The sequence below is a fragment of the Chamaea fasciata genome, unplaced genomic scaffold, assembly GCF_029207755.1.
Source record: "Chamaea fasciata isolate MVZ Bird 193981 ecotype frontalis unplaced genomic scaffold, bChaFas1.0.hap1 SCAF_4, whole genome shotgun sequence".
NCBI classification, from domain to species: Eukaryota; Metazoa; Chordata; class Aves; order Passeriformes; family Sylviidae; genus Chamaea; species Chamaea fasciata.
In genome coordinates, this window is record NW_027094089.1 from 29,963,262 (window position 1) to 29,985,829 (window position 22,568).

At 36.2% G+C, this 22,568-nt stretch overlaps 2 protein-coding genes across 3 annotated transcripts in view; both read left to right on the forward strand.

Annotated features, from left to right (window-relative positions):
* The window catches only part of IPO11 (importin 11), an 80,534-nt gene that overhangs the window by 55,481 nt on the left and 2,485 nt on the right, over nt 1–22,568 (forward strand). The window contains exons 30-31 of the mRNA XM_066181201.1: nt 16,867–16,962; nt 20,395–20,479. Coding sequence (XP_066037298.1) covers nt 16,867–16,962; nt 20,395–20,479 — 181 coding nt within the window. The remainder of the gene's footprint in view (nt 1–16,866; nt 16,963–20,394; nt 20,480–22,568) is intronic.
* Nucleotides 7,232–10,431, forward strand: LRRC70 (leucine rich repeat containing 70). 2 transcript variants are annotated; one of them, XM_066181202.1, is made up of 2 exons: nt 7,232–7,393; nt 7,893–10,431. In XM_066181202.1, exon 2 carries the CDS (start codon nt 7,904–7,906, stop codon nt 9,827–9,829), a length of 1,926 nt encoding a protein of 641 aa, XP_066037299.1. In that variant the 5' UTR covers nt 7,232–7,393; nt 7,893–7,903; the 3' UTR covers nt 9,830–10,431. The 2 variants fall into 2 exon arrangements, with proteins under 2 accessions (XP_066037299.1, XP_066037300.1); XM_066181203.1 differs by having other exon boundaries at nt 8,012–10,431.

The window sequence follows — 22,568 nt, forward strand, 5'->3', positions numbered from 1 at the left end:
GCAACTGTTCACAGTGGCTCTTGGGCTGAGTACTGTGAGTAAGCAGGTTATAAAGTGACAAATGGTTAGCCACACTTTAATTTTCTCACCTAGACAGTACCATCCAGAGATAGACGTAATGGCATGCTTTTGGTATCAACAGTAGTGTTGCATTTTAATCATGTATGCATGTCCTTCAATCCAGCATCCTGTTTATCTTCCCACAGCTGCACATCGTGTTACTGGTTAGAAATTCATATCAAAAAAAGAACAATAACTGCTGCTTTCCTGATTAGTGTGTTGGAGCACCTTTTCACGGAAGAGTAATTTCCTGGTATTACTTAGGGGTTTGTCCAAATTAAATGCTATATAATTATCTGCTTTTGCCATCCAAGTGTGGTCAATTCATGTTAGCATTTTTCTGTGTTTGACAGATAGATGCATTGGCAATATTTTCTGTATTTTGTATTCTTACTGCCTGTTTATCACTCATCCATCCATGTGCATTTTCTTCATTTATTAAAAAGATATTACTGTTTAATAAAATAGGTTAAAGACTCCTGTCTTTAAACTGTTGTATATAACAGTGGGGACCAGTAACATTCAGGCAGTAAGGAGGCACTTGTGGAGTTACATTGTCTCCATGTTCAGTACATGAGGAAATTTGGATAGGCACACAGCAGATCTAACAGAAATGGCTTTTTGAAATGGTTTTTTTGAAAAACATGCAAGGACTTGAAGTGTTTTGGAGGAAAATTTTATTTGAACTAGAGTGTGAGACATGAGATGTGACAGCAACCTGGATGAGTAAATTCACAAATGTCATGATTTTCCTACTGTTCAGTCATATTTGCAGTTGTCTATAACCTTTATGGCATGTTTGTGAACATATAGCTGCAAGAGTACTCTTTAAGACTGAAATGAGTTTTATTAGATGTGCCCTTGGTCCCTAAGATAGAGGCTAGTGAATATAGTCAGTTGCAGCATTCTACCTCTTATTTGTTGTGGAAAATGTTTGGGCCTCCATCACTATCTAGGGTTCTGCATTTGGAGCTCTTCAGCATCCTTTGTAGTTCCTGATGCCAAAGTGGCTAAAATAGTTACTATGTCGCCTTCTGCTACCCTTATCTATCTATCTGTCTATCTATCTATCTGGAAATAATTAGCTTGCTTACTGCAGTATAATGTCAATATTACAGTGTTTTGGAATGGCTTTCTTTGGTGTTACTGAAAACTTCTAATGATTTATTTAGCAGAGTAGATACATTTTTTTATTCCTTACAGCTGTGTGTATTTTAGTAGAACACAAACAACACTGAAAGATGCTAAAGAGTGATAGGAATGTTTGTTCTCTAATAAAGAAATGGAAACAGATTTTGGAAATACTATAGGGTCAGTGATCAGCCTAGTTTGGGGTGGTACCTAACTGTACCCACAAGTAGCATTTGACACCCTGTTGAAAGCTAAGCACTCCCCTTCTGCAGGTGAGTGTTATTTCTGCTATGTCTGCCACTCTTGAATGGGAGATTGCCAAGTTTACTTTTACTCAAAGTCAGTGCTTTCCAAAACAGGCCACTAATTGTGGTCCTTGAGGATAGGCTCGTTTGTGGTGGACCTACCTGTGTAGAGTGGTGCCATTCTAAAGTAGAAGAGACTTAGACTGATCTTAAAATATGAGGTATTTTAATTTATCTTTCTTAATTTTGGTACATGAGTAGATTTCATTTTACTCCTTTGAGTCAAATATGTTTATGTATTGTGGGGAAAGGGTTAAGAGGTTCTCCAGGTTTCCAATCATTATGTAAATGAATGTCTGCTTTTTCTCACTGTGTATCAAGTCTGATAGATCAGCCAGTATGAGTTCTGCCAGTTTCATAATTGGCATTTTGTGACTGTAAGTACTTACAGTATGCAATTATAAATCTTCATTAGGTTGTTTTGCCTCTGTCATTTGTTAAAATTACTTAGTTAGAAATTTTAATTTTCCTCTCAAAAAGTTGTCTATGTGTAATGTTAGTAAACGGCAAGAAAGTGCCTAATAAAACGTCGTGTTCTCCTCAGGATAGTTATGTCCTCATTTATAAAGTCAAAATTTCTTACCTAATTACTTGTACATCCTCCTTTCTTTATAGGGATGATACTCTGAAGCTCTTTTTTCTTCCCCTCCATTTTTCTAATCCCTCTAGTTGAAGGTATGCTCATCCATGCCTCTAATAGACTATTAGCATTTAAAGGAGCTCTTTAAATTATGATTTTGCAGTTGTCATCAGTGTTTGGCCTTGGATTTATTTAGGTTGCCTGACAAGTAACAGTGCAGTTTTAATGATAAGAATGAAAAATGTGGCTTTGGTCTTAGTCTGACTATCAGAGTCTGCATAATTCAGAAGGTTACACAGAGCACTGCCAATTTCTTTAATTTCATGTCACATTATGGCTTTGGCAAAAGGATGCACTCATTAAACTTTCCTTGTTCACAATCTCTGTCAATTTTTCTTCTACACTTGATTGCTAGTACAGACTGGTCAGGAGCATATTATCTTTTCTCCTAAGACCTTTAGGCCTTCATTTCAAGGAAAAGTGTACCAAGTGATAGCAAGGAATTATGTCACTAATTGCAGCTAAACTGCTGCAAAAGAAATAAGCTGCAGTGATGAGGGTTTGGTTGCTGATATCTTGTTTTTGTTCATGGCCTATATAAAATACTTGAGAAGTCTTTCTTAAAACTATTCTAATTACAATTTGCCTTAAAATTTAAGATTTTAATTATATAAAAGACGGCAAAAGATAACAGACTAACTAGCTTCCTTCAAACTCTTTACAGTGTATGGTTTACATGTTTGCAAATGAGATACTAAGTAAGTAGTGACTGAAGTATAGCATATTACTAAAAATGTGTAAAAATCACAAGATTGTAACAAAAGTTAAAAAAATAAAACAAAAACCCTAAACCCAAAACATAGATTTACAGCTGATTTTGCACTTGGGTTTGTTTGAGCCATTTTGGTACATCTGCTTATCTCTCTGTGCTGTACTCTGTGAAATTTGAGACTGCCATAGAGTAGCTCAGATTTTTCAGTGACTTTCTTTAACAGTGCCAGACTATTATGATAAGATACCAGAAGTGATAAGCACCACAACACGTGTCACTGCAAGACCTTCTGCAAATAAGTACTGTCTTGAAAAATAATGTTTCGTATTCAAACAATTTTATGAGAAAGTGAGTGTTTAAAACCAATCATCAAGTTTTGATATTAAAAAAATGCCTAAGTATAAAGAAAGCTTGTATTTTTAAGAAACAAATTTTGTAAATTTTTTTGTGGGTATTCTCTGTAGTATTTGTTAGGAACTGTTGGAGTTTTCTTTCTATTAAATTTTTGGAGCTATCAGTTGCTAATGCCAAGTGTATGCCCATCCTGACTCCTAAACTATCATGCAGACTGGTTTTGCCATTGAGTTTTGATTAAATTTCTAGAAGTTGAAATTTGGGAAATTAATTTGAGTTCTTTGGACCTTTTGGTTTGAATTGCATTCATATTGCGTACATTAATAGTTTTATAGTTTGAACAGAATTACTAAATATTGCAGTGAAAAGTTAAGGCTAAAGCTATAGTGTTATTGTCGGCATATCACATCTGTGCCTTACATTCATGGCCAAGCTTTTTTATGTTACTGTTTTCTTTCCAAACATAGTGGTTGGTCCATAGAAGTCTTAGATTTCTGAATAAAGGGAAAAACTAATTCTAACAGTTTCTCAGAGTGAGCTTTTAGTTTCATGAGAGCTTTCTGTCCTGTTATTTTACTGGCATCTAAGGTCAAATTGGGTTTATGGAACGAAAACTTATTTTCATATCCCCAGTAAGAAAAATACTTTGGAATTTTTGCTGTAGAAGAGAGAAATTTTTGGTAAATGGACCATCAAGTCAGGATTCTTACTGAAACAGAAATACTAAATACTAGAATGAATCTGCAGTATTAGTGACAATCAGAAATGTTTAGGTAAACTAGATAATGAGAAAAACAGAAAAGTGTTTTGGGATCTGAGAAGTTAATAAGGTGTAAACAGTTCACCTCCCTGCTGGGTGTTAATTAAATGTTGATGTCTGGGCTACCTAAACAGTGGTTTAGTTCTTGAATTGCTTTGATTTGTGGCCATTTCTAGAGATTATGTGGGCAGAAGGAAGTAGGTATTTCAAAAAAATTAAGTTGTACAACAGCCTACCTGTCGAGAGTAAAAGTAGAAGGAAGCCCTGCAAGAGCAGATGGTTGCTAAATACACAGTGGGAGGGCAATAAATAGTTTCAGTCTTATAAGCTTAAAAGAGTAATTACAGTGCTAAAAATTGTTTGTCTTCATTGTGGGCTTTATCATAATTTTGTAGTGATTATGAGAATAAAATCCCTTCTCAAAAATTGACTGTTTTTGAACTTGCTCTATGTTTTCTGCTGTCCCACATAAGTGGGACTTGGATGACTTGTTTGTCACCTAATATTCATTATATTGGCGTTAATATAACACGGGCGCAGTGCTTCTATGTTCTTTCAATTACTTTGATCTGTCATTTTATGCACAAGTTGTCAAATTGCTGTTAGTTCAGGCTTAACTCAAGTTACTTGTTAACTACAGTAACTGCTGTTACTCCGTCCAAATACTCCTTGTATTTACAAGGAGTCACTGTTGAACTAGATTTTAATGTTAAAAAGCAAGTAGCATTAGTAACTTCATCAATATTAGTATATGAAGATAAAATTCACTTGTGGGTTCAAAAATAATTTTCTCAGTGACCACGTGAACCTGTATTCAGGTACAGCCCTAGTAGGTCTCTCACTGCAAAAGAGAATTTGCAGTGAATAAAATATGAGAGCTGCCTAAGCTTGTTAGTGTTTCCTGGGGTTTTTTTGTACAATTTTCAAAAAGTAATGAATTTTATTGTTTAAGTACACGCCGGTTTGAGAGAGGCTGATCCAAGTTATGCATCTATCCCAGCCAGCCTTTTTTATGGTTTACCCCAAAATGGAATCAGTTATGTGGCACATAATAATGATAATAATTTTTCATCTTGTTCTTAACAGATACCGCTTTCAGATACTTTAACAAAATGTAGTATTAATGAAATAATAATTCTAAATTACATTGCAATCAGATCTGCACACCTTTGGGTGCAGTATTGACAAAGTGTAAATTAGGACTTTATCTAGATTTCCTAGTACAGAATGGAAGGAGCCGTGATCTGGATTAACACATTTTTTTCCCCATTTTGGGCCTGAGATTCAACTACCGGAAGAGTCCTCAGTGTATTCAGAACCTAGTGGAGCTAAGGTTCAAGCAAAAATTTTTTGAATATTCATAAGGTACTTTCAGTGCAAGACCACAGAGACATTTAGCCACTTGCTGGTCAGCAGCATTCTTTTATATGATCACTGCTCTACTGGTTCCCCTAAATTTTCGTGCTTTGTGATAAACTGCAGAGCTTCATTAATTCGTCTAGTTTTTCAAAATGTGTTTCTTCTGACATTTTGCAAAAACAGAGCTCTATGAACATTTGCCTTTTAAAACTTTTTTTTTAGTTTGTCCTGCTTCTTGTAGCTATAAAGAGCTATTTCATACAGCACACCTTGGAAGAAAAAGTTTTTGGGTTTTTTTGGGGTTTTGGTGGGTTTTTTTTAACACATACAGGTTTCACTACAAAGAGACTATAGGTAGTGAAGTTTAGGTAGAAGATAATTTCGTGTTTGAAGTCACTTTCCATTCCTGGCCAGTCTCTGATTTTCCCTTCATCTGACTCTATTGATAATCTTTTTCCATTACTCTTAGTGTTCTGTCCCTCACATCCAGGATACTTCACCAATCATCCTGTGAACTATACACTGTTTTCCCCTTAAGTACGTGGCATTTTGTTTTACTTTTCTCTACATCAACAATTATGTTAAATATTGTGAAAAAATATAAGCGTGAAAATAAATACTCAAATCTGAAGAAGAATTAGTTTTCCTATTGATCTATTGGTCTCAGGAAAAAAACAAATGCAGTTCTAATTCTGGGTTGTAACTAATACAGGCTTTGTCTAAAATGGCCCATGGACCAATTTTACTTGCTTGATTTCTTTTTTTAGACTAGGTATTTGGAAGAAAGCTTCTTCAAAAGCATGTCCTTTTCTATTCTGCTTCCCTTTCTCATGTGTGTCCTGCATTTCATATTGGATTATATATAGAGAGACATTTGGGTTACATTTCACCACTTTCGTGAATTCATGCTTCCTGTGTGAGATCACTGCAGCTGAAGGGACTTGTTTCTCCTGCTGTTGCACCTCTTTTTTGGCTATGGCTACTGATGGGCTTTGTCATCTTTCTTTTGCCAAGCAGAAGGTCTCGTTGCAGTAAAACCATGGGGTTTTAGTTACGTTGCTATTTGTAGGCTTAATCTCCTCTTTCCCCTTTGATGATGTTACTGAGGTTTGAAAGTATTTCTTCCCTGTGATGGAATAAGTGAGGGTATAATCTCCGGTCCTTAAGCAAGAGGGATATTTATAGCCCATGTAGTGTTTTTTTGCACAGGGGACACTGCAGGAAACGAAAGCTGTGCATGAAAGGTGTGGCTCTCAGAAGCAGGAACCATCTCATAGTCCTCTGTAGATAAATTTGCTTTTAAAAGGGTGGTTTAACAAAGTGCTTGGCTCGGGTCAGAAATACGAATACATAGCAGCTTAGAGCCACATCATGTGGGTCTCATGTCCTAAGATTTCATAGGTTTCTCTGGGCTTGCTGGCAAGTTGTGCGTTGCCAGAGGGCAGGAGACACTGGGCTCTTCCCTCCAGAGCTTGTGTCTTCTCCCTCTCAGACCACTGGAATGTTTGTTCGTGTGGCAGCCGTTTGGCTCTGTAGACAGAGAGCAGTGTTAAGTGTTGTTAGCAATTTAATAAAGCATTTCAGGTTCTGGCTGAAAGATAAGGGAGTTACAGGTAATGCAATAGTGCTGTTACAAGTAGTTGTGCTTTATTCTGAAAGTTGTATCTAAGATAAAACTTTTGAGCTCTCCTAATTAAATCAGTAGATTAAAAAACAAACAAACAAAAAAACCCAACAAACTAAAAAACCCCAGCAGTAACAGACTAAGATAGTTCTTGGTTTTCTAGAAACAAATCATTGAGGTTTCCTTTCCAACAATACTTCTGAAGCACAGATAAAATGGCTTCCTGTCCCAGGGTTTCCTGTATCCATGGCAACCTGACTTTAGGCACTTCTTTCCTAGTTTCCTGAACAAACTGTTGCAAACCCTGGGGCAAAAATGTGAGTGTTGTAGTACACAGCAATACTGCCTCTACAAAAGTTTCACAGATGAGTGTAGTTGGTCAGCTTATAACATAGTCCAGTGGACTGCAAACAGCAAAATAACAGAAATAATGAACTTCAGATTTGGGGTAAGTAAATGCTTCTATTAATTTTAAATGTAACTTAACTTTATAAAAGTAAAATTCAATTTGTAAGCTAGCTGCTAGTAAAAGGTAACTTGTTAACAGTTGGCATTTCTGCTGGAATGCTTTTGAAACATTTCTTAGTGATGGTTAACTATAAGAAGTAGGTAATATATAGTATTTTTAATTTAATAGAAGCTGTTATTTTTGCAGCTTTGATGCTTTTATGCTATAACCAATTAAATATTTTCTGGCTATGTTAGCAGTATATTTATTAAATTGTCCATTCACTTTGAAAATTTTTTTGCAGTGTAGTCCAGTTAGTAAGTTGGAGTTTTAAGCTGCTTTTTTGACGTGAAAGAATAATATGTAAAAAACAATCTTGAGAGCAATACTAATAATTTTAAGACTGTACACATAGATTCAAATAATTATTATTAATTAATATATATACTGAACATACTTTAATTAATAATATTTATATACTTCTTTTTATCTCTACTAGTGAGGTCAGAGATGAGTAAGAAGGCCAAAAACAGGGATATGTGTGTTCTGCAAAGTTCTCCACCCTGCCCAGGACCATTCCTGTATATATTTAATTGTTTTCTTTTGTTGCTGCTCCAGAAGGAGGCTTTTGGCTGTCCATCTGCTTGTCAGCTCTGCACAGGGAGACAAGTTAGCTGTCGTAATGCAGGGCTTTCGAGCATCCCTTGGAACCTTCCAAAAACAACAATTCTTGTTTACCTCAGTGGAAATAATATCTCATATGTCACTCCAAATGATCTAAGAGGCCTTCAGAAGCTTGCTGCACTCTACATGGAAAACTCCAGTATTTTGTATGTACACCCAAAAGCTTTTGTGGAACTACCCAAACTGTGCTACTTGCATCTAAATAGCAATAATATTAAACGGCTGGATCCAGGAATCTTTGAAGGCCTTTCCAATCTTCATTGTTTATACCTTCAGAATAATCAAATAGCTTTTCTTCCCAGAGGATTATTTAACGATCTTCTTTCTGTTCGATATTTAACACTTCAAAGAAATCGTCTCAGTGTCCTTGGAAGTGGGACTTTCTGGGGAATGATAAGTCTCCAAACACTAAACCTAGCAAATAACAAGATTTCACGGATATCAGATTCAGCATTTCATCATCTTGAAAATCTTGCATATTTGTTTCTTGAAGGTAACAACTTAACACTTGTGCCATCAAAAGCTATTGGAAGGCTCAAAAATCTTGAAAGACTTTCTTTGTCTGACAATCCCATTGGATCAATTCAGCCTTTTGCATTTAAGGGACTTAACAAGCTTAGATATCTGTCTTTGAAAAATGTCAAGCTAAAGTGTGTTGCTGTAAATGGATTTTTTGGATTAAACAACCTTAGCCACCTAATCTTAAGTTATAATGATTTAGAAAATATAAATTCCAGCACTTTCACTCTGTTGAACAATTTAATGTATCTACAGCTAGACAGAAATAAAATAGCCAGTATTGACAATGGTACCTTTGAAAAAATGGGACAGTCACTTAAAGTACTCAATTTAGCATTTAATAATATCACAGAGTTACAGCCTGAAGTGCTCAAACCCTTGGTGTCTTTAACTCATCTGCAGGTACATTCTAATCCTTGGAACTGCAGCTGCAAAATGCTTGCGTTACTTAATTGGCTAGCATCAACTTCTGTTTCTGCAAAAATCCACTGTCAGGATCCCCAGAGTATGCGTGGTAGACCTTTGCATTACGTGAAGTGGGCTTTGTTTTCTGACTGCATTGGCCCCAGTGCCAGCCTGGGTTCTGCCCCGAGTCTGGGATCCCTCGGGGTGCGTCACAGTGCTACCACTGTGCTGCTGGCCTGGCATAAAGGGAGCAGGCACAACACACTGCAGCAGTTTGTCACTGCAGATGCTAAAAATACTGCTTTCTGGGAAAGAGCTACGGCCACGTCTTCTACCCCACTGCCTTATGAGGAATATGCTGTTGAAATGCCATCACAGGCAGCTACAGTGTTATCAACACTACCAGTGCAAATCCCAGCAGAAACTATACCGACTGATAGAAGTGTAGAAAAAGAACGGTTGTTTACAACAGACCCTGCTCCTGTATCATTAAAAACAACCCTGATTTGTACACAACAGGTTGAAAAGCTAAATCAAGCTTTTGACATTTTACTAGCCTTTTTCATTCTGGCTTGTGCTGTTATCCTGTTCCTAACCTGTAAAATTATTCAGTTTAGGCAGAAACTGAAGGTGCTGGAAAACTCAGGGGAAAAAAGTATAGAATATTACGGCTTTTATCAGCCTGGCAGATACAACATAACTGACTCAGTGCAGTCTCTAACTCGGAAATCAGTGGAACATTCAGAACTGGACCAAATAAGGCTGCTCAAGCGAACAGCATCAGAAAGTCAGGCACAGGTCATCCTGTTCGAACATTCATCCTTGTAACTTACCTCATTTTATTTGGTGTTAACCGTGACATGAAAGGTCAAGAAATCAAGAACTCAATTCTGTAAAAATGCCCCCACCAATTAAAACCAACTACTTAATAGAACTGTGGAAAATGGCTCAGTTTGGATTCTGCATCACCATGTGCTTACTGAATGTTTTGAAATTTATTATTTCATTATGTCATTTCAATCTAACATAGATAGGTTTATTAACCTCAGTTCCTATTTGTAGTAATCATTCACCTAAACTCAAGTATACATGCAGTATAAAGTACACTTTAATTTATTTTGCAGTATTTAATGATGTAAGTTCCTATAGAAATTCCATAGCTATTGTGAAGTGAGCAAAACATCAGTTCTTAGTAGAAGCATGAAGCCAAGAAATCTTGGGGGATCAGAAAACAGTGTTTCATGTGTTTATTGTAATAGAGTTTCTATTCTTCCTCTATTTAATAAAGCACAGTGAAAAAAAAGCACATTTACAGCTAGCATGTTCAAACTCTTGAGTAAGAGAAAAATTTCGAACTATACAAATTCTATTCATGCCTGTAGCATATTGTAATATACAAAGCTGTGTGTTCAGTCTGTATAAAGAATATATTAAAGTGACTTTTTTATTAGTGTGTATCTGTATAATTTCATTAAATACCCCACATTGGAGTTCAGAAAAACTAAATTTGTTGAAATTTACCAAAGTTTAATGACCAAATTTATTACGTCTAAGATAAGAGAGCTGGTTAAGTGTTGTCAATAAAAGATCATCACCTATGTCATCTATGTAGTAATATTTTGAGGGACTTTTTAGCTAAGTAAGAAGTACAAATTGAAGAAATACACTACATCATAAATACATAATGCTAGATTAATGGCTGAAAACGTTTACGTATTTGGTTTATATTTGGATGGGGCAGGTGATACGTGTTCTTAGTGAAGGCTTCATCTTCAAAATAGGGATATTTTCCTATATAGTTTACATTTAACTTTTTATTTTTATTTCAAATGTTGATGTTCTGTTGTCAGGTTATGTATAGTATGCTGTACGTTTATTTTCAACCTGAATTTCTGTGATTTTTGTTTTTATGTTTGTTACTTCAATAATTCAAACTTTATTCAGGAATTCAGAGTCATAAAACTGTGTTCCAGGTAGTCCAATATTGTAAAATTTTCAACCAGTGGGACTTAGTCTTGTAGATACCGTTTGTCTTCTACAGGCCTGTGCCCTAGAGATTTCAGCCGTGTTGTTTGTAAGTTACACAGTTTACAGTTAGACTGTTTTCCTCAGGTAAAAGCGGGGAACAATGCTTTATTAGACTTTCCTCCATGGTGTTGATTTAAATTGTGTAGAAGTATGTTGCTGTTCCAGGCTCCAGCCTGGAGCCTGTGGCGTTCTCCAGCTGGGCCAGAACTGCCCTCGGCATTCTTGTTCTATACCCTCTCTTTCCCGCTGGTGTAACTCCGTGAGTATCCTGGTCATCCTGTTTGTCCATCTGCAGTTCTTTTCCAGAAGGGAAAAATCTATTATCTGCTACCAGGACATTTGTAAATCTTGACTGCACTGAGTGGGTGTGAATGTGCAAGTGTGAATTGATTGTTGTCTGTTATTAGTGTAATGAAATAATACTGTATTTGACTGTCACTTATGGTATCATAGACCAAATACTTCTATGGAACACACAATTCAGCTTCTTGGACAAAAGCTTAAACTGTTTTGCATTGCCTGAGTAGAAACTATTTTTAAAATAATCTTCTAACTTAAGATCAGGTGTTAAATATAATGGGAAAAGCTTTTAAGAAGGGAAAACACAGGCTGTAATTAATGCACTTTTTTCTAGAGGCTAATTCACTGCAGTCTCTTTCTGTTTAACCCATTTTTGTTACTTTCTCTCTCTCCTGTGTAATTCCATATGATAAATATTAATTTTGTTTTCTCTTAGTACCAGCTTTACAATCAATTACTGCACTGTAGTAGGTTCAGTAATTTTATGTGCTATATTTATAAATTTTTAATTTTACATGGACACATTCAGAAATGGATTTCAAATGCAGTAGAAACTTGCTAAGTTTTTCTTGCTAGAAATGCTGCTATGCCTTTGTTACAGAGGAGTTTTGGTAGTGCACAAAGGTTAAAAACTTAAATAAACCTAACTCTCAATTCTCAAAGAAGTCTGGCAGGGAGCAACTCTGTTATTTTAGGCTCTGATTTCCACAGCTGCTCTTTACAGAAAGGCATGAGAGGTTCTCTCTGTATCTTTTTCACTGACAGGCTGCTGTGGGAACTGTTTGCCAGGTATGAGTCTCACCATCTGTAGTGATGGAACATGAAAGGAAACTAATGTCGCAGCTGTTTGTGCAGCAGAGAGTTAGAACAGTTGAAAGCCATCCTTTGGAGACATCCTTCAATATCCACCTTGCCAACAGAGGGATTAGACTAACAAGGCACTGAGAGATTTATTACGCAGTTGTGAGGGAAGTGCCTTTCTTTAGCACTCAGTATCTTTTGTATTTAAATGTTCACAGCAGGAAACCAACCCTTTCATCTACACATGTGGTTCATATGCCTATTAAAATCATTAGGGAATACATTAGAAGCTTTAGTTGAGTCTGCCCTCATGAAGCAGAGTGGTGCTTCATGAAGGTCAGGTTTACGGTCACTCACAGGGCTCCCCTAGAAAGATTGTCTTAGCTGCTGCTTCACTGCTTTAGGAGCTCCCTAGAACTGTGCAGCTCCTAAGGTGTGTGTGTGTGTGTGTGTGTGTGTGTGTAATAATCATTTATGTCACTTACAGCATGTGCAGAGTAATCTCTATTTGTCCCACTCCACTTCTTTCCTTGGCTAATGAGATAAGATTAAAGAATTAATTAAGCTTTCTCAATGCGTACACTAGTAAAGATATGAAATCAAACTCTTCTTGGTGTTCATTGCTTCATCCTGGTGGATGTAGAAAAGCAGAAAATGTTTTATTTTTCCTTTAATCTCTGAAAAAGTATTTTTTCTTATATAGATTTTTTTTTCCTTCTCTGAGGGATATGCAGAGTAGATATGGGGTCCATTTTATTTAAGCACTACTAAAAATATGTCAAAACATGTTTTAACATGATGACAGCTTTGTCTACAGTAGTTGGTTATATAATTGAAGTAAAAATTGGGAATTTTCACATAAAGACTCAGGATAATAAGTTGTATAGATAGCTTTGTGCATTAGAAATTATAGACAGAATAAAAAAAAAAAAAAAAACAACAAAACTACCTTTTTATTTTCAGATCAGATATGGTCTTTTTTGTCCTTTGCAAAGCTTTTATTCTTTTATGTAAAAACTTACACAAACTTTGAAATAGAACTTTCAAAATTATTCATATGGAAGCTGCCCTGAATGCTAAATTTTGGTTTTTTTATGGGTAAGGTGAATTTTATTAACAGGCAGCATAAAATACCCTTTCTGTAATAATAATAAAAAATGCAGTCGTTTTATCTTTGAAACTGGGTTACAGAGTGTTTTAGGTCCTAGTTGTGCACCTTTTACTTTTGCTGCATACCAAAAGACGTGTTGTCCCAATAATTTAGGAAGACTTGGTAGATATAAAACCAGTTGTAGCTTGATGGTTTTGTTTTATTGCTAACCTGGATTGTATGCAATTCATGCTTAAATAGTGCCTTCCTCCACGTTTAAGATTTTAGTATGAAATATATTAAGTGTCTGTTTTGAAAATTCATCTGAATACAGCATTTGTCTTCTTTGAATCCGCTCATATGCATTCTCTAATTATTTCTTGAAATAAGCAGGCTAATTTTAGTATCTTTGAAAAGGTATTACATTGAGTGGCATGGCTTGCTTTCTTATCTGTGAAAAAAAGGCCTGATGTATTTTATATTGCCACTGAACTTTGAGGTTTCTTTTTTTAAAGCATGAGGCTGTGGTATATCTTTATTTTTCACCAGCATGTGTCTTGTGTTCTAGAAATAGTTGCACTGCTTAATGACTCCATACTTGGTAAAATTTTAGTGGGTCTTTGGTAGAAAGAAACTGTATGTCCCATTTAAATGGAAAAAAAAAGGGGGGGAGGGGAGAAGAAAAGGTGTTACATTTACTGAAAGCTGCAGGCAAATTACATTTTGAAAAGTGTTCTACATTCTTTGTTTCCCTTAAAAAAAAAACAAAAAAACCACCAAAAATTCTCATGAATCTTCCACTAAAGAAAGAAGTGAAATACTATTTCTCATTTATGTCATAAAGTAAGAATATCTTTTCCAAGAAATTAGTGGTTTCCTTATGTGCTTTTGCAGTAACTATCAAGAACAATGTTTTGGTGCTCTCTGCTGATGAGACCCCAGCTGGAGTGCTGCATCCAGCTCTGGGGCCCTCAATGTAAGAAGGACCTGATACTTCTGGAGCAAGTCCAGAGGCCACAAGGTTGATCACAGGAGTGGAGCACCTCCACTATGAAGACAGACTGAGAAAGTTGTGGCTGTTTAGCCTGGAGAGGAGAATGTTGTGTGGAGACCTGACTTCAACCTTTCAGTATCTGAAAGGGCATGGAGGGAAGCCAGAGAGGGACTCAGTTCATCAGGAACTGTACTGTTAGGACAAGGGGGAATGGCTTAAAACTGAGTGGAGGTTTTGATTAGATGTTAGGAAGAAATTATTTACTGTGAGGGTGGTGAGGCACTGGGTTGCCCAGTGAAGCTGTGGATGCTCCATATCTGGAAGTGTTTTAAGGCCGGGTTGGAAGGGGCTTTGTGCAGCCCAGTCCACTGGAAGGTGACCTACCTATGGCAGGAGGGTCAGAACTGGGTGACCTTTGAGGTCCCTTTCAGCCCAAACCATTCTGGGATTCGTGCAACTTGGAAGGAAGGAATAATACAGGTATTGGACTGCATCCTGTATTATTAATTAAATAGTGTACATGAACAGGGCGTAGTTTACTTCTCCAGGGCTCAAAATGTTGACATTTGTTCTCTGTTGAATGCCCCTTGTCTACTATTTACATGAATCTGAGGGCATCTTGTTGGAAAATACTAACCTTACTCGTGTTGGAAAATATTAACCGTGTTAATGGCATTTTCCTAGGGATGTGTTTCAAAAACAAGGATGAGGCAAAAGAGTCTTAATGGAGGTGTGCTAGGCAGCACCTCTGGCTTGGTGAAGAAACCTGTTCTGTCTCAGAGGGGTCATTGTGCAGGAGACTGAGGCACTGTTCACTTTCTCTGCTGTGCTGTGAGGTCAGTAGGTTGTTTGCTTGCTGTCTGCAAACCTCACAGAGATTCACTCTCGCAACGTGTAATGCCTCGCTGTTCTGAATGTGATGGGAAAGCCTTTTGGCAAAGGAATAAGTGTCTTCTAAAATACATAGCTGGCAATCAGGCAATAAAAGTTATGTCAGTTTTCATTTTGTGGAATTCAGGAGTTTCAAGTCTGGTGATACAAAATACACTTCAGATTCTGGCATACAACAGGAGCTGAATTTTAAAAAGGGAACAAAAATGAATCCCATTGAAACAAAGGATCATGAATGAAGTTATAATTTTATCAAAACAAATATAAAATACTTTTTATACTTAGTGTTCTAACTAGGTAAGCATTTTTTCCAAGGCATCTATTGCTATTTAACTGTTGTATGTGTAAAATTCTGTTGTGTGTCTGACAAGAAGTTTTTCAAAAGCAGTTGCTACTGTATAAGGAGCTGCAGTTCATCCATCTCTTCAGTTTTCATCCCAAATAAGAAAAGGAAATGAAAGAATATTAGGAAATAGGTCTGTCTTTGTTAAAACAATGATCAACTACAATCAAAGTACAATATATGAACTTCATGTTTGGGGTCTGTGAATAAATGGAATGTGTTTACCTCTGCCTCTTAGGGAGCAGCACCAGCAGCATCTTTTTGGGAGAATTAAGACTGAAATTCCAAACAGGGAGAAATAAACTGCTTCAGTCAGTGGCAGTCCCAGGGAAAGGGTTGTAGTTTACCATCACTGGTTAGGTCCTTTCTCTTTCTTTGCTGCATGTAGCCAGAGGTATTCCTGAGAGGAACATCTCTTCACTTCCAGTTTGTCTTCACACTTTGGCAGAGTAGGAGTCTGAGAGCCCAGATTCTACAGTAGCATGTGTGTGGGCATTAGATCCACAGTAGCAGGAAATGGAGCAGAAGCAGCAGCTGGCTGCTCTCCATTCTAGAAGCTGGTGGCACCTACTTTATCCATCACAGGGAGATTGTGTTTATATGCCCTTACCCTACAGGCATATCCTTTCTCAAGGCAGGGGCAAATGCAGATGTGTTCATTGTCATTTTGGGCCTGTCTAGTCAAGCCTTCAGGTCATGCTGAGCAAAGGTACTCTTGCTTTTTATTTTTAACTCCCAGGTGATACCTAGGAGCCCTTTGCATTAGTCTTAAATAGCCTTGTGTGTCAACTGGCAGAAGGTGCTTGTGTTTAAACAGCTACATCATGCTGCTCTTTCTCTGTATAGTCAGGAAAATCACATTCTTGCAGAACTGGGTGCAGGGTTTTTCCACCTGCTCTGGGGAGTTGGCCACCTAGGAGGGTGAAGAAATACAGGTAAGTAGGGGAGTGTACCTTCTTTACAAGCTGCCATGGCTCAAGGGGTTGTGTAGGTTTATGCATTGAATAGTGATGGTAGAAAAGGTGTAAATGTGTTAGGAATAGAGGCCACTATATAGCGTGCATGCTCCATGCTTGGCAGGAGCATGCCCTTCCCTGTCAGTATGGAAATGCTAATGTATTAGCTTCCTATGCTAATGTATATTTTCTTCTGTTCTATTTTCAATTACTTCTAGGTTTTCAGTGACACATTAAGTTTTGTAATGTTTAAAAATAATGTTTCTTGTATATTTTCAAGCTTTTTTGTAATTAAAAAAAAAACTGAATTAGATGCTTGATAACATGCTCAGCTAAGCAGTAAGCAAGGAAAATGCCTCTCAGTACTCTATAACTGAGCAAATTTCCTGTGCAGTTCCTTTAGCTAAGTCACTTTCCTGTTCTTTTTCAGTGTTATCCAAAATAAATTTTGTTCTTTTACAGTGTTATCCAAGATAAATTTTGTGGTATCATCAACATTTCAGTGGAAGGACTGCATGATGTTATGACTGAAGATTCTGAAACAGGAACATACAAAGAGTAAGCGGAAAATCTAATTTAAACTGCGTTTAACAGTAGCAGTACTGTCTTATATGAAGTGTTTTCATTTCAAAAATCTGTAGGCAGTTAAGACATGCTTGTTATAGTTCTGCGTTCTCAACACTGAGTGTTTTAGGAAGACAGGAAACTTTCAGTCTTAAAATATTTGCAGTGAAGAAAGAGGGCTTAAAATGACAGTATAATTTTATATTGTTCATTAAATTATCTACTAAATGATGTCTTAAAACATCCATATGGTTAGATTTGCTTTTTGCTTACTTGACTGTTATATCTAAACTTTCAATACAAGCTTGTGTGTTGATAGGGACCACCCTAGCTCAGAAGTAGCTCGGAGTTTCTTTGAGCGTGACATGAACCTCCTGTGAGTTTACCTGATGTGCAATATTTCACAGCCTGGAGAACTGGAAAGTATATCCCACAAGGACAGTTCTCCAGTTGTTCCATGTAACACATGTACTCCTGCAAGATATATCTCAAAAGACAGTTTCCAAAGCTAGGAGCAAGAACTTGCATGTGGCAGGAATGTGGGTGTTGGAGGTGTTCAGAGTGCCCTGCCACTCAGCACCACACTCATTCATCTCCTGATGGCTTCCTGGTTACTGGTTGTAGTCCTTGAAAGCTGGGGGGAAAAAAAAACCAACCTAATGATAGTAAGATTTTTTTTTTTGGACAGAGGTCCTAATGTCATTTTTATCTCTGTAGTGATTACTTATTTTAGAATGGAGAGTTGTAAGACATAAAAAACAGGTGCTCCGCAGGATATTCTTACAGACACTACATGCTAATAACAGAATTTACTGATACTCTGATGCTAAGAATCAAACATTTTCTTTCAGATCCCAGCATGGTGATGGAACAGACTGTATCTGAGCTAATTAATTAACTGCTTAAGGGGGTGTTTGCTGCCACTGAAACTAGGTGGCACAGAGCAGCCAGAATGCAATCCATTAAGTTCTTCTCCACTTTAAACAGGTGGTAGGCACACAACTATACATTGAGAACGGTCCACACTCACACTGAGCCTGAACTATGCCTAAGAATTGCTTGCCAAAGTACTTCCAAACTCTCAGTAAAGAAGATGTAGCTCCAAAGTCTGGGAATATGCAGAATGTCTGGCACTGTGTTTTGTTTACCGTTGGAGACAATGTTGCAGAGTCCTTCTATTTCTAAACATGTTGCTTTGCCAGCACTTGTTGGAAAGAGTTCTCACTGAGAAATAAATAAACTTTATCATAGTTCATTTCATATTTTAAGCCTGAAGGCTTTTAGAACTTGTCACTAGTTTTCCAAGCTCTGGGCATTGCTTTTATTTCATGAAATGCAGCCACACTGAACCAAGGACATATTTATGTTAACAGGTCTCTGAAAGAGATGTTTGAAAGATTTTGACATTTGCATAATATATTTTGACATTATTTGGAAGTAAAGTGAGAGCAGTCATCTGAAATCATGTGCATTGTTGTGGCTCTCCAGACTGAAGAAGAATGGCTTATGCCCAAACTAGTTCAGAAAAAAGATAATGTGTAGTCCACTGATTATCATATTAGCTAATTATTGTAGTGCAGGAAATAAAGTTAAATGTATGTCTAACACAGAAAAATCAAAGCTGAAACACTAAAACTTAAGCCACTGAAGGATGAAGAGAGGGTAAACATGTACAGGGAAAAAGGTAAAGGTTAAACAATGGCAATAGCTTAAGTGGCTTAACCACTTTTAATGAATACATTCAAACTGGAATTTTGAAGAAACTGCTGTAGTTAGAGCAGTGAGATTTTGAAAGTGGTAAAAGCCTTATCATTTTTTAGATTTATATTGGATTTTATTTAGGTTGTGGAAATGTTTATACTGTCTTATAATACAAAGGGATTACACTCAGCCAGCTTTCCTAGAGTTCATATTTCACATTGTATTGACAATTATGAGAGAGCTTTACAAACCTCAAATTTTCTGGAAAGGGGAGCATTCCATTGCCCTAGACTTGTTTCAGCAATGCTCAGATTTTTCCCAGTTTCATCACCATCTCTTCTTTTATTCTCGCCTCTCCTTATGTCTGGAATTTTGTGGTACCTAAAATTTATAAAGGTCTGAAAAAGTTAATTCAGTCTCGTATGTTGATAATTGACGTTTTTGTCTCTTTTTCCATTAGTAAACTGAGATGCAAGCAGCCATTTGTGAGCAGATGAGATACCAATTTTTGCTGTATCATTTTGTAATAACTAAATTCCTTTATTAAAAATGCCTTCTGTGTTGGTATTTGACCCTGCTTGCAGCAGGTGTTTCATACAGCTCTAAACACGTTAATAGAAAACTAAATATGTAAACAGAATAAGTCTGAAGATTTTCATATAAAATCACAACCTTTTTTTCATTTTAGTAACATTAAAATGGGTTATTCATCTTAGTCGATGGAGCATATTTCATGTGCTAGTGGAATGCAGCAATTTAAAATGTCCAGTAGTGTAGGACTGAAAATGAACAATAATCTGCTTCTGTCTTGGTGCTTTGTAATATGTGAATTATGTGTCCTTCATGTCTTAAATCATACCTGACACATGGTGGCAAGTTGTCATCACCTGAATGTTTTTAAAATTGTTTTGATTTTTAAGGCAGAAATTCCGGGAAAATATTTGATAAAGTGGTGGAATATTTGCCTATTGTTTCAGCAAAGAGCATGTAAAGTGAATGAAATACATGTTTTCTATAGGATAGCTTTCATCAATGTTTCTGTAAAGCCCATTCAAACCATTTCAGCAGACAGGAAAACCTCTGACTTTTAAAATGTGTTTTTTCTTCATGTTTTCTGATTTTATATTTACTTCAAAAATAGAAATTGAAATGTGGCTGTTATTTGCACATAGGGGTACCTGCCAGTTGAGCATTTCAGCAAAACAATAAATGAGTTTAAAACCTTTGTTCAGCATCTTGCAGAATTTATTGTAGAACCAATAGCACTGTCCTTAGCAGTTTTCAGGTCCTTTTGTCAAAGATATCACATAAAAACATGAATGCCATGAGACATCTTTGCACTCTTTGTATGTGTGCCACTTTGATTCAGTATATAGTGCTTGTATTGCACTTTGTTGAAAAGGGTGGAGAATTTTTGTAATAAACAGTCGGTTTTTCTATATTACTTTTGTTTAAGCCACGTAGTCTGTTTTCTATGTGCGCAAATGCATCTTAACCCACAACGTAAGCTAAAATATGGAGGGTAACTGAGATTGTTACATGGGTAGAGGTGACAGAAGACATGCATTCAGGCTTCATTAGATTCACTGTTCTCAGAAAAAAACTACTTGTGATGAGATTGCCTGACTTTCAGCAAACTCCGTATCTGTTCTGTGTTTTCAAAAGGGCTTTAAAATAATTTCTAATTATAATATATGTTAAAACTGTTCTTATTCCCATTCTTAGCTGCATGTTAATGTCTCATTTTGAAGAGCCCAAGGCCACGGAAGATGAGGAACCTCCCACAGAACAAGACAAAAGGAAAAAAATGGTAAGTTTTAGATCTGTTATTCAGTCATAGACCTGATTATGTGCTTCACTTCTGTCACACTAAATCCTTTTTGGGTTTGGTTGATCTGTTATTCTTGAAAATTCATGTTTTGAATCAAAAAAAGAAAATGTAATGCCATACCTTGCAACCACAACACTTAGACTTCTGCTTGCCTTTTGCATCTTGGTAACTGTTATCAAAATAAACATGATCTGTTCACAGAATGTAGGCATTACAGTACTAACACAATATAGAAGGAATTGACTGAAAAAAGCAGAGAGCTGAACTTTATTGAAATATCATGGCAGGCCAAATTTCTCGTATTTAAAAAAATTAATGCGCCTGCATAGAATTTTTTTTCTAGTGTAAAGATTAAGTGTTACAAAGAAGGCAGTGTATACTTGCACAACTTTTCTTTTAAATACTAATAAATATGTAGAAATATATTTATAAAAGCAATATAATGTAAGTCTTTTACAAAAATGCAAAAACCTTTCCATGTTCTTCTGCTACTAGAAAGCCTTAACAGAAATTCCTAGTGTCTTGCAATTTCAGATTTAAACAAAATGCCGAAATATCATTTTCTGTGGTCCTTAAAAATGTATTAAACAGTTCTATAATTGTTACTCTTAAAAACATCTCTAGACTCTGTTCAATTTCCTTCTTGCTTGTGGGCTTAAATTCTAGCTGTTTGTTGCAGAGTGATAGTATTTATTCTCAGTGGTTTTGTATGATCTCTCAATATAGATATATATGTGTATATCGTTATCAATAGGGAATAATACGCCTACAGATCAACAGGGAGAAAGACATGTTTTGTTTGTTAATCAGATTTAAAAAGCAAAGTAAATTTAAATCTACAATGCTTTTATGTTCTCAGTTTTGAGTATACTCAGACATTGCTGTCTGGATAAAGTTTTAATAGCTTTGTGTCAGACCTTAGTTTTTCTGTTGCAGGTTAACTTCAATAGTTTGGATATGTGTTGAGGAATTTAGGCTTGTTAGATTTGTAATGGACTACATTCATTGTGGGCATGTCAGGAAAAATGAAAAGCAGGGCAGATGGAATTATCCTATATCATTAAATGACACAACACAACAATATGTTGCTGACAAACACAGTTATAGTGAGGGAACTGTTCTGAGGTCACATGCAATACAGCATCAATGGTCATTTGAGTAAAGATAAATGTGCTTTGATAAGGAGGAGCTTCACCAAACTAATAACACCACATCAAAGGTCTTGATTTACTTCCCCTGCGTGTGTCTTCCCTTACATGTATCTTCCTTTGCATATCATTTTCCTTTTTTCTCTAAGGAATTGCTTGAGATTTGTTCCACATCTGCCCTTTAACATTAAGCTTAAACACGTTTTCAGCCTTTGTTTTCTTGGAAAGTTTACAGAGAATAAATTATCATGGATGAACGTCAAATTTTCATTTTCGTTTTGAATCTCATAGTCTAAATTTAACTATTTCCATGGTTGCTGTGTTTTCTAGATGCCTAAGCATTATGGAAGTCCTTTGTTTTCTCCTTTCAAGCTTTCTTTGTAAGAATAGTTGTCTATTTTAGTCTTCTCATTCTTATATTTAGTTAATTTTTCCTGATATATTTCCAGCTTAAACCTTCTACGCTGTCATTTCTTCAGCTAACATTAGTATGCACTGTATTCTTACTGGTTTTAGTGTAATTTGTTTTGCCTTATCAGAATCAGGCACATACCAATGAAACAGTATGGCCACACACTTAGGAACTCAGCATACATATTTAATACATAGTCCTTCACCAACTATGCTTACTGTTCTTCCAAACTTATGATTTTGTTTGCTTAGTCAGTGAAGACTGCAGCTGTCTGTTGAATATTGTTGACAAACTCATTATATCAAACTGTTTTATTTGTTTTTTTAGTTCTGAATACAAGTTCCAAAAAAGTAGAGCAAAAGAAAATCAATTTCTTGTTGCAGTAAACTCCTTCATTTACTTGAAATACTTTTGATGTGACTGTGTGAATGAAAACAAGTTAGTGTATTAACTCCTTAATTAAATCTGAAGACTCTTAAGTCACATTTGACTTACAGATGGTAGATGA

Bases quoted from the DNA above. Each gene is read 5' to 3' on its own strand.
- LRRC70 (XM_066181202.1), top strand. From the start codon at position 7,904: ATGAGTAAGAAGGCCAAAAACAGGGATATGTGTGTTCTGCAAAGTTCT.